The sequence below is a fragment of the Ochotona curzoniae genome, unplaced genomic scaffold, assembly GCF_017591425.1.
Source record: "Ochotona curzoniae isolate NIBS_2020 unplaced genomic scaffold, NIBS_Ocur_1.0 contig_2404, whole genome shotgun sequence".
NCBI lineage: Eukaryota > Metazoa > Chordata > Mammalia > Lagomorpha > Ochotonidae > Ochotona > Ochotona curzoniae.
In genome coordinates, this window is record NW_024465451.1 from 11,922,060 (window position 1) to 11,933,540 (window position 11,481).

Consider the following 11,481-nt stretch of genomic DNA (forward strand, 5'->3'; position numbering starts at 1 on the left):
GGGAGATGTGTCACAGACTGTTGGCAGAAGAAGCCAGGGCGGAGCAGGCTGGAAGTGGGTGTGAGGGGCAGGAGAAGAGCAGGCTGGGTAGGGGAGTCTCGGGGTGCGGGACACAGCCTGGCTTATGGGGCGTGTGGAGGGTTCCCCACATTCCTTCCAGTTTTTCCTTTGTCCTTACAAGGGATAAGATTTGAAGACCAAGAACCCTCCCAGCTCGGACCGCACCTCTGAGTGTAGCCTGGAGCTCTGCCTAAAGCTGAGCCACCCTCTTCCCGCTCTGTGGCAGAGCTGGGCCCGCCACACCTGGACACAGGGGCCGGACTGGGCTGGCTACAGACCTGGCCCAGGACGGCCCTGACATCCTCCCCTATGGCCTCTGCCCCAAGCAGCTGCCACACAACGTTGCTTTGCTCGTCTCTGCTGGCCAGCCCTGTGCTGCAGGGCAGAGTGAGGGCATGCTTGTCACCTGTGGACCTCATCATTCCCCAGCAGGGGCTCCCCCTGGGGTCTGCTCCCTGTGCTAGGGGAGGTTACCAGGGTTGGGATCTCTGCCCAGGTTCTGGTGCTAAACCTGGGAGAGGCCATCCTGGGCAAGCTACTCAGGAGAGAGAGGACTTGGGGGTGCCCTGTAACCCATTGCAAAAGCCCCACGGGTCAACTCTAAGTTCTCTGAGCCTGGTCCCTTCTAAGCCACGCCAGGGACAGACCAAATGACACCATACTTAGGGCTTTGGTTGATTTCTTTTTCCATAAAATACCAAACACACAGTGTAGCTGTGGTAGGGAACAGAGCCTGGCTGGGGACCTGGCCATTACACACCCAGAGGGCCTTTGGCGGAGGCAGCCAATTTAACGACTGGTCTGCAAGTCAAAAGAGAGAGAGCTGGTTAGTGGGAGAGGTGGGGGCTGCACGGTTCAGGCCAGCACGGAGCCTGGCCAGTGCGCTGGGACCAGGGCCCATCCCCAAGGGTGGGGCAGTGTGGGCTGACCTAGCAATGGATGCAATGTATCCAGGCAGTGCAGGGTGCCCTGCGTGTGGGGGACAGAAAGCAGGGCTAAGGGTTCTGGTCTCTCTGGGCTGCTGTTTCCTTGTGTGCAACAAGGGGACAGTTGTTATCCTGGCCTTGTCTCTTCCACAGGGAAGCTGGGAGGAAGCAGCCAGGGGAACCAAGACAGCGGACAGACTGCTGGGCACTAGAGCTTGCCATGGTCGCTGCAGACTCCCGCCCCCACCCCTGGCCCAGCACACAGTAGCCCTTCAGGGGGCAAACAAAGGGGCCAGCCGGCCCAGCTGCTGCTGTCCACAATATGCCCATGAGGCCGTACGAGCAGGCTGGGGTCCAGTGCATGTGACAGGTTGGGCCCTGCCTCAGCCCCCTCTCTGAACATTTGCACGTGGGTCTCAGATTGCAGGGTGGGTGTCCAGAGGCCTGGCCTGAGCGGGGGGACATTCTGAACCCTACCGGCCCCACCCTAGGTACAGTAGCAGCTGGTTGGAGTGCTGGGCAGGAGGGCACCAGGGCAGGCACACTCAGACGTACTCTCGGGCAGCCGTCGAGGGGCCCGGCCGGTAGGGCTGTGGGCTGCTGTTTGTCCGCTCGGGCTCCGGGCACGTGCAGCAGAGGAAGGCGCCTCCCAGCATGGCCAGGCCAGCTGAGGCCCAGCCCACGAACAGGGCAGGGCCGAATTCATACCTACAAGGCAGAAGAGTACCCATCAGCTGTGGCTCCAAGCCCAGGCTCTGCCTGCCTCACCCCAACCCTCTCAGGTGCTAGGACAAGGGGACCTAGAGCCTTCCCTGTCTCCTTCAGATAAAAGAGATGAGGTCCTCTTAACCCTGAGAACCTTGGGCTCATTTTCCCATTCTGCCAGTGGAGGGGACAGGGGAGGGTCTGAGAAGCCCAGATGGCTGAGCTCCCTGCTCCTAATCCAACTCTCTGGGCTGTCCACACCTGGCACTGCTGGCTGCTGCCCAGTGGCCTCCTGGCTCTCCTGTGCCTTACTCAGTATCGGGCACTTGCCCCTGGTGTCTCCAATACCCTCACACCTGAAGTCTCCTCAATTTTCTCCCTCCTCCATACCTCTGCCTCCTCCAAGAAGCCCTCCTGACTGTGGCAGTTCAGATACTTCTTGTCACCTTCTTTCCATCCCAGGACCTAAGTCCCACTGAGGTGTCTGGGGTAGAAATTGTCCCATGCTCTGCATGGGGCCTTCCAAAAAGCATCTGGAGCCAGACCCGACAAGCGGTGGGACCATGCCAGTTCCTAAGTAACTCCAAGCCTGCCCTCCACTGCTTTCTCCTGGGCCCCAAGCCTGCTCGAGACCTCGGCCATGTCATTTTCTGCTTGTTCTCCCGCCACCTCTCCACCCCTACGAGCAGGAGGGATCAGCTGCCTTGCACTGCAGGGTGGGAACAAAAGGTCACATGATCTGCCCTGACCGATTCTCTGGTCACATCTCCCTTCCCTGCTGCCACCGACAGCAGGAAAGCAGCCCAGGGATGCCAGGCACCCTCAGGGCCCAAGTATCAGCTGAACCCCTGCTGCATCATTGCCCTCACAAACATGGATGCTGTTCCTCGTGGTCTGCCTCCATTCTACAGGGGAGCAAAGCAGATGGAGCACCTGCCCAGGTGTGTGCAGAGCTGGGGTTCAAACTACTTCACACCTGGGGGAGTCTTCACTGTCCTGGGTACCTCTGAAGCTTCCTGCCCCTCCCTCCAGCGTGCACGCCATATCCCGCTTGGCTCCACTTCCAGTAACTTCTCAGCTGGTGTCTCTCAGACAGAGTGAAGCCAGAGGCCCAGTTGACACTCACCTGGCGTTGACAGGTGTGCTGGGGTTGAAGAACTCTTGGGTCACCAGGGTGGCGTACCATGAGACAGCTGTCAGGGTGCAGAGGCCTACAGACAAAGTGGGATGCTCAGTTCCATTGAGTCACCAGAGTGTGGTCCAGTGCTGCAAATGAGACCACCCAGATGGTGGAGGAGCCAGGAGCACTCACCTGCCAGCAGGAAGAAGGCACCCCCAGCGATGGCCACACGGTCCTTGGCAATGGGGTTGCTGTCTCCAACCCGCGTGCACTTCATGCCGACGACACTGAGGACCATGGCCACAAAGCCCAGGAGCACAGCCACCACCATCAGAGCCCGTGCCGACTGGATGTGACCTGGGAGGAACGGGGCAGGGCGGCACTCAGAGGGTGGGGGTAGGGTGGCAGGAGCTTGAGTGGGAGCTAAACCACCCACCAGCAGGTGAGCCCAAGGGGTGACTAACAGGGAGCCAGGGCAGGGCCTGAGGACAGAGTCCCCTCTCATTGACCCGTTTCCCAGTCCTCCCCAGTCCTCAGAATCAGCTCTTCTGCTGTTTCTTGGCCTTGGTCCTCCTTCTGGTCCTGCCTCAACCTCCCAGGAGCAGAAGGACGGATTCCTGCTAGGGCTAAGACTACACAAGGAAGAGCTGAGGGAGTCTGAAGCCCCTGTGATCATCTCCTCCACCTGAACTGTCCTCACTCTGCCTGGGAGTCGCCCGTGGCAACCATGTGCTGGCCAGTCCTGAGCCCTCTGCTGGCTCAGGGCACCTGGACCTGCACAGTGCAGAGAGCAGCTCTGCCCAGTGTGTGTGTGGTTGTGGGGGAGGGGTGGCTCCAGGGTTAGAGCTCATGGATGCCCCCTTCCAAATCACCTGTCACCACTCCATGCCCAGCAAGGGAAACCTGTGCCCAAGCTCTTGTGTTCCCAAATGTGTGTGTGCACCCATGTGGTATGCCTACTTGGGGCAGGAGTGGCAGCCTGGCAAGCAGGTGTGAGAGAGCAGGGAGGGGACTGCACTGGACCTTGGGGAATGCCAGGCCCTCCCCGTTCCTCCTCCCATGTCTTAGAGCAGGTGTTAGCTTTCCCCTTCACATGGAGGAACCACCCACCCCACCCCAGTGTTGAGAGCTTCAGGCACTTGTTCAAGGTTATGATGGCAGAGCTGAGATCTAGACCCGAGGCTGCCAGACCTTTATGAGAGTTGCAGGCTGTCTTGGACACTCCCTGCACACAGACTAGCAGTTGGGGGTTCAGCGGGGGCACTGGCTGGTGGAGCCCAATGCTGACTTCAAACAGGAGGAAGCTTGTTTCTGTCCCTCCCTGCCTCCCCAGCCTGCTTCCCTGAGACGCCCCAGTGTCAGCCCAGTCCCACCAGCCCAAGGCCTACCATCCAGGGCGAGCAGTGAGTCGTAGAGCTTGCACTGCACCTGACCGGTGCTCTGAGAGGCGCAGGACATCCACAGCCCTTCATAGAGGCCCACGGCCGTGATGATGGCATCGCCCGCGTAAGAAGACTGCTTCCATTGTGGCAGGGCCGTGCTGGCAATGATGCCCACCCAGCCACCCAGGGCCAGGAAGTAGCCCAGGAGCTGGAGGCCCGAGTTGGCCATGACCCAGGGGAGGTGACGGAAGGTCCCAGGTCTCAGAGCTGGGCCAGGGTCCTGAGCGGCTCGGTGGTCATGGCCAGATGAGAGGAACAGCAGCTAGAGCGAGCCAACAGAGAACGGTCAGAGGCAGCAGCCTTGGCAGCAGCAGCGGCAACTCCAAACTCCAGAATGCAGGGGGAGGCCCCCAGGGCTGGAAAAGGCCAGGGGCCCGCCCACAGTGACTACTGAAGCCAGGGTCCTGTAGAGCTTCGCCCAGCCCCCTGGGATGGAGGGGGCCAGCCCACAGGGGCCAGGTGGGTGCCCTTGCCCCGCCCGCAGTCTTGGGGACGGGGAAGGGAGGGGCTGGGAGGAGTAGCTCCAGGGCTTTCTCAGAAGGAAACCCCTTAGGAACCTGGATCAAGCACCCTCAGACTCTGTTAATCCCACCCGGGCACCAGCCCTGGGAAGCTGGACTTTGCCCTTGGCGGCTGATCTGATCTGACTGTGGGTTTCTCTGCCCTGACTTGAGGGCAGAGAAGAACAGGAATGCCAGGCCAGAGGGAGACCTCAAGGAGCGCTCCTGGGAGACCTGTCTGGGGCCAGTGTGGCATTGCTAGCTGAGCTGGGGTGGGAGAGTCAGGAGAGGGCTCCTGGGCATCCAAGCGAGGGGCACTCAGCGATGGGTCTGAGATCTGAGGGGCATTAAGGGGCCCGACTGAAGCCAGGCCAGAGCTGGCTGCCTGCCTGCAAGGGGCCTGATGGGGAGCTGGGGAGACAGCACTGACTTTCTGACATCAGCTCGAAGGGGAATGGATTGATTGCTCATGCCTTAATCCCAGGGCTGGCTGGCTGGCTTGGTGGCTCCCACTGGTACCTGAGACCCACAGCCTGGCTCAGGCTGCCCCCTCTTAGTGCCCCACCTCCTTCAGCACGCTCAGGCCTCAGGAGCAGGGGAATGTTTAACTCTCCTCGAGCTCATTAGCAATCCCCTCACGTTCCCTTGGCACCCAGCTCAGTGTGGGTGCAGCAGGAATGTGACCACTGTGTTCCCACTCTAGCTGGCCCCTGGCCGCCCCCCTAGCTGTCCCCCAGCCTTCCCCGGACTGACTTGGGGGAAGGCAGGGTCTTGCTGCAGACCCCAGGGAACTGTCTCCCTCCATAGCCCCTGCCCCCTCTGCAGGGACACATCCCCAGCAGCTCCCTTGCATTCTTCACGTGGCTATGCAAACAAGGGGGTGCTTGCTCAGACAATGGCAGCCCTGTGTGCCCGCTCTGCCAAGGCGTGGGCTCCTGGTATGGCCTGGGGCTCCCACCCTCACAGGGGTCGGGAGGGGCACTGTTTGGCCTGCAGTCTTCACACTGGGTCCCTGTGAGGCCTTCTGTGCTGGCAAGTTCAGAGCTACGTGTGTCTGAATCCACTGACCTGCATTGCTGTAAACCGCAGGACTGGAAGAGTAGCTGGGGTCTAGAACAGCAGCAGAGAAATCAGCCCTGAATTCAAATTCTTCAACCAGACGGTGACATGATAGGAACCAAGGTGGGCAGACAAGTTAAGCCGCCATTTGCAGCACTGGCATCATATAGTGGCATCCACTTGAGACTCACTGCTCCACTTCCAATCCAGCTCTCTGCTAATGTGCCTGGGAGGAGTGCTAGGACCCCTGCACCCATGTGGGAAACCCAGAAAAAACTTGTGGCTCCTGGCTCTGGCCTGCTCCAGTCCTGGCTGTTGTGAACATTCGGGGAGTGAGCCAGCCGATGAAAGATCTCTCTCCCCACTCTTTCTCTGTAATTGTTTACTATAAGATAAATAAACAAATAATCTTTTTTAAAGGGGGAGGGGACAGACTGGACAGAGAGGGGAGAGGAGGTGAACCCACACCCCCTCCCCCAGACCCAGCAGCATCCAACGATACCCAGCAGCCAGAGCTTCTTACCCAGCCATTCACGGACTCTGCAAGCAGGCCTCCCCCGATTCCCAGGAAGTCACTCGGAGTATTCTCCATGTGGACCTGAGTGCTGCTGGCTCCCAGGGTCTCTCCCCACACCCTGCCTCTCTGAGAGGGGCGTTGTGGCCACATGGGCAGGAGGCAGGCTGTCCTAGGATGGGCCTGTATGTGGGAACTGTGCTGATGGTAGAATCTCAGTCTGTACCTCGCCAAGTGGCCCAGGTTTGCTAAAGTGTCTGGTGCAAGCTGACGGCTGTAGCCAGCAGCTGCCCAGCACATGCGGGCCCGAACGGCAAGCCCTGCCTGCCCCCAGCTGGGCCTCGGCCCTTCTCCCTGCATGGTGTGGGAACTATCTCTTGGGAAGGATGAGCCAGGAGTCTCACACCATCCCAGGTCCTTCTCTGAGCCTGAGCCTCAAGGGCCACTGATGCAGCAGGCCACACCCCTTGGAGCCACCAGGCCACGCCCCTCCGTTGGCCAACAGGGAACCAGCTATCCCCCAGCACCCCTGCACCTGCCGGAGCACTCCCCTGCCACATGCTGTTGTCGTCTTCTCTGTCATTTAGGGTGGTTTGATTTGAGTCTGTGCTGGCTGCTCCCATGGCTGCCCCTCATCTGGGTGCCAGCACCTTTGCAGCTTGGATCTGCTTCTGGAGTGGTGCCCATGCCCATGCCCTGCTCCAGTATCCCCCGCAGCCAGGGAACCCCAGGCCTGTTGGGAATGGCATGGAGACTCTGGATTCTGCCCCAACCATGCTCCAAGCTCAGAGAGAATTAAAGTTGCTTTGTTGCTGTTGAGAGTACATTCCTTGGGCTCAGCGCGGTGGCTCAAGTGGTTAAGGTCTTCGCCTTGCACGCCCGGGATCCCATATGGGCACCGGTTCTATCCCGGCAGCCCCGCTTCCCTTCCAGCTCCCTGCCTGTGGCCCGGGAAAGCAGTCGAGGACTGCCCAAAGCTTTGGGACCCTGCACCCGCGTGTGAGACCTGGAAGAGGCTCCTGGCTTCGGATCGGCATAGCATTGGCCGTTGCGCTCACTTGGGGATTGAATCATTGGATGGAAGATCTTCCTCTCTGTCTCTCCTGTTTCTGTTTCTCCAGGAAATCGGGGCTCCGGGTTTACTTCGGCTGTGGGAAAGCTGTGTGACATCAGGCAGGTCCCTCTGCTGCTATGGGCCTGGCTACTCAATGACAAGTATGATGATCTCTCGCTCCCTAACATTCATTTATTTATTTGGAAGAGCTACAGAGAAACATTCTATGTACTCCTTCACTTCCGGCCACAATGGCCAGCACTGAGTCAGGACGAAGTCCAGAGGGTGCAGGGATCCTAGCAGGTGTCATCTGGTGCTGGGAGATGAGTCAGAAGTAGAGCTGCCAGGACCCAAACTGGCATCATATGAGGTGGATTAACCTACTATGTCACAGCACTGGCTTCAGAATAACACCTTTTGGGAAAGAAAAAAAAAACACTTTTTGGGAAAAATATCTTTTTTTCTTTTCTTTTTTTCCCAAAATTTATTTAGGCTGGGCCTAGCACAATAGCCTAGTGACTGAAGTCCTTGCTTTGCATGTGCCAGGATCCCATATGGGTGCTGATTTGTACCCTGGCTGCTTCACTTCCCTTCCAGCTCCCTGCTTGTGGCCTGGAAAAGTAGAGGATTGCTCAAGGCCTTGGGACCTGCACCTGCATGGGAGACCCAGAGGAAGCTCCTGGCACTTGGGTCTGGATCAGCTCAGCTCCAGCCTTTTTGGCTACTTGGGAGTCAACCAGTGGATGGAAGATCTTTTTCCCTGTCTCTCGTTCTCTCTTTAGATATGACATTCCAATAAAAAAAATAGATCTTTAAAAAATTTTAAATTTATTATTATTATCATTTTATGATAGTTTCATAGGCCTTGGGATTTCCCTGACCCCAACCCCAAAACCCCTCCCTGCCAGTGAGTTCCCCTATTTTATTACTGCAATATTGTTCTTCCTAAACATTAATATGTCCATCATTGTGGGCATGGACAATGGCAGAGAGTCCAGCATGCTATTGTCAAGATATCGTTAACAGTTTCATTGGGAGTCTCTCCTTGATCTGGAAGTAGACATGCCTACTGCATTGTATCCTCACACCTGGATATGATAGTCTCCATTTCACAGTTACTATACATCCCCTTAAATGAAAAAGCCACAATACAAAATCAACAACAGGAAGAGAAATAGAAATTTACAATGCCATAAAGTTCTCAAGAGGTTTTGGTAATTCCACGGTCCTGAATTGTTGTTGATCCCGCCACTCCAATCGCGACGAGATCTCTCCAGAATCCACTGGCTGACAATCCGCCTTAGAGTCTCCATCTGCCCAGATATTCACTGCCAGTGCTTGGTTGGAATAGTTGATCAATTTGTTCTGTCCTCTGTTATGGTACCATGTGTCCTCTGCAGGCTCCAGTGTACTGCCATATCCTCCATGTGCATCTGGATACGCTGCCCACTGCTCCGTCTAAGTCACTGAGGAGGCCCAGCTATGACACATGCACTCTGCGGTCAGACCATGGAACCTGCAATGGTTGGGGTTCTGAGTCCAGTGGTTCAATCAGTAAGGAATCACCAAAGAAATCTCATCTGAGGCCATCTTAGACCTGATTCTTTTGTGTACATGCCAATACAGGGTCCGGCATACTTCATCACCCAAATCAGCCTTCACACACGCTGGTAGTTGCAATTGCTGGGTCAGTTCTGTCTCCAGTCCCAGGGAGCTGGATGGGAAGCAGAGCAGTTGGAACATGAACTGGCACCCACATGGGATCCTGATGCGTGCAAGGTAAGGACTTTAGCCATTTGGTTACCACACTGGGCCTGCCCCTAAAAATGTTTAAATTATTATTATTATTATTTAATTTGAAAGACAGAGAAACAGAGGTATCTCCCATCTACTGGTTGACTTCCCAAATGCCCCTAACAGTTAGGGCAGGGCTGAAGCTGAGAGCTGAGAGCCAGAACTTAATTTCCCACAAGAATGGCAGCAACTGACAACATAGCAGGAATCTGGGGTCAGGGACACAGCCGGGACTTGAACCCATGTGGGTGCCCCAAGTGGCAGCGCCCCAGCTGTTCATGAGGGGGTTGACAGATGTCAGAGAATCAGTGAGATAGGTTGTTGGAAAGTCTAAAGGGCCTGAAGAGCATGTGATGGGAGATCTGCTCTCGACGGGTTCCGAGCTGGGTTTCCCCACACCCCAGGGCCCGTGTTACTACTGCCTTCTCCTGCGGGCGCCTGGACTGCTGAGGCCGAGGCCTTCTCCTTGCGGGCAGTGTCTGGTTGATGGAGGCCTTGTTAAGTCTTTGTTGTCAGTGGGCTAACAGACATAAAGAGAACTCTTTTTGCTTCTTGCCTAATGAACCAGAGACATCCACTTGGTCCCCCACTGCCAGTGAGTGGGGCCAGACTTGATGGCTGTAACCACCATCTGAAGTTCCAGGATTGTGCTGGTCTTCCTGCTCCTAACTCAGGATCAGCTTCTCATGGAGTCACAGGCTCAGCAGGTCCCCGGGAGCTGGTGGGCAGTCCTGCCGCCCTGCAGCCTCCCTTAACTGCTGCCCCTTATGGGAACCCCGTAACTGTATATTCTCTTTGTTGCACACAGTGGGCTGCTGGCCTCCTTCCTGCGCATCAGAAGCCATACAGGCAGCCCCATTTTTGTGTCCCACCCTCTGCCCGGGCCAGGCACCTCTACAGCACATGTTTCCTCCTTCTCTGATGGTGCTGCACATGGGCTTCTTGGTGCCCCTGCTGAGAGCTCTTAGAGCTGCCTGGAGTGCCAGGGATCAAAGCATTTCACATCCAGGTCTTCCCCCTTTGCAGTGGTTTGGATCTCAGTTTTTTTTTTTTTTTTTAAGATTTATTTATTTTTATTGCAAAGTCAGATAATATAGAGAGGAGGAAAAGTCAGAGAGGAAGATTTTCCATTTGATAATTCACTCCCCAAGTGACCACAATGGCTGGAGCTGAACTGATCCAAAGCCAGAAACCTCCTCCAGGTCTCCCACACAGGTGCAGGGTCCCAAGGCTTTGGGCCGTCCTCGACTGCCTTCCCAGGCCACAAGCAGGGAGCTGGATGGGAAGTGGAGCTGTCAGGATTAGAACCAGTGCCCATACGGGATTCTGGCACGTTTAAGGCGAGGACTCTAGCTGTTAGGCCACTTTGCCCGGTCCCTGGATCTGTTTCAAAGATGTAATTCCCCCAAGGACAAATGTACTAATGGTCTGGTCCCCAAAACCTTCTGTTGAATGTGAGTACTGAGAAGATGGGGACTTGCATCCAATCATGGCGTTGGTAGGTGATTGCCTTGGGTCCTTAGTCCCATGGATGGATCATGACGACTGTAAGTGAAAGCCTGGACGCCTGCCATGGGTGTATCTGCCAGCAAGAACACTGCTACCAGATGCTGAGACAGCCAGGCCACTGAAATTTGTGCTCTGAAACAGTCCTGGTTCAATCCTAAGCAGACATTTCCTTGTAACGAAAGGCTAATATTCCATGTTTGTGAAGTTGCCCCTCTCATCCTCCCACAGACTCTCTCCCTTCATTTCCTGTTGTTGATGTTATTACTAAACACAGACCAGACGAACACAGGCGCCTCTTGGCCAGGACTCCAGCACCAGCCTCTACTTCCGGGATGACTCGCCCCAGCCTAATTACATACACTTATCTTGGTTCCGTTCCTGTAGAAAACATTAAATTGTTCTGAGCTCAACAGAGACAGTCTGCTGTCTCCGTGTAGTTAGCATTATATAAAAATGGAAAAGGTCATTGTGTGGAAATTTCTGGAAAACCAGAATCAGGCTGATGCAGCTGTCATGTTGTGTATCTACCAAGCGCTAAGCAGCATGGCAGGTACTTCGCATTCTGGGAGGTGAGGTTTGTCAGCCCCCGTTCCTGGGGAGGAAGCACAGTCAGAGGTTGTGTAACTCGTTGAAGGTCACAGCAACCAGTGACGTTTCCACCAGCCCAGCAGGTGGGCCAAGTTCATGGTCTTTCTGTGAACGCAGTCTTCTATGATGCATGAGTCACCAGAACAAGTCAGGGGAGAATCCACCGCGATGCATGCAATCACAGAGCAATTCCTCCAACCTAGCAGAGTG

General features: G+C 56.0%; 1 protein-coding gene across 2 annotated transcripts; it reads right to left on the reverse strand.

The window, feature by feature from the left end:
* Positions 1-812: 812 nt before the first annotated feature.
* On the reverse strand, positions 813-4,552 carry CLDN19 (claudin 19). Of its 2 annotated transcripts, XM_040974458.1 has the most exons (5): positions 4,200-4,552; positions 3,004-3,168; positions 2,818-2,902; positions 1,542-1,694; positions 813-861 (listed from the first exon to the last, which is right to left on the reverse strand). In XM_040974458.1, the coding sequence occupies exons 1-5, from the start codon at positions 4,420-4,422 to the stop codon at positions 813-815; spliced, it is 675 nt and encodes a 224-aa protein (XP_040830392.1). In that variant the 5' UTR covers positions 4,423-4,552. The 2 variants fall into 2 exon arrangements, with proteins under 2 accessions (XP_040830392.1, XP_040830393.1); XM_040974459.1 differs by lacking the exon at positions 813-861 and having other exon boundaries at positions 1,518-1,694.
* Positions 4,553-11,481: the final 6,929 nt, after the last annotated feature.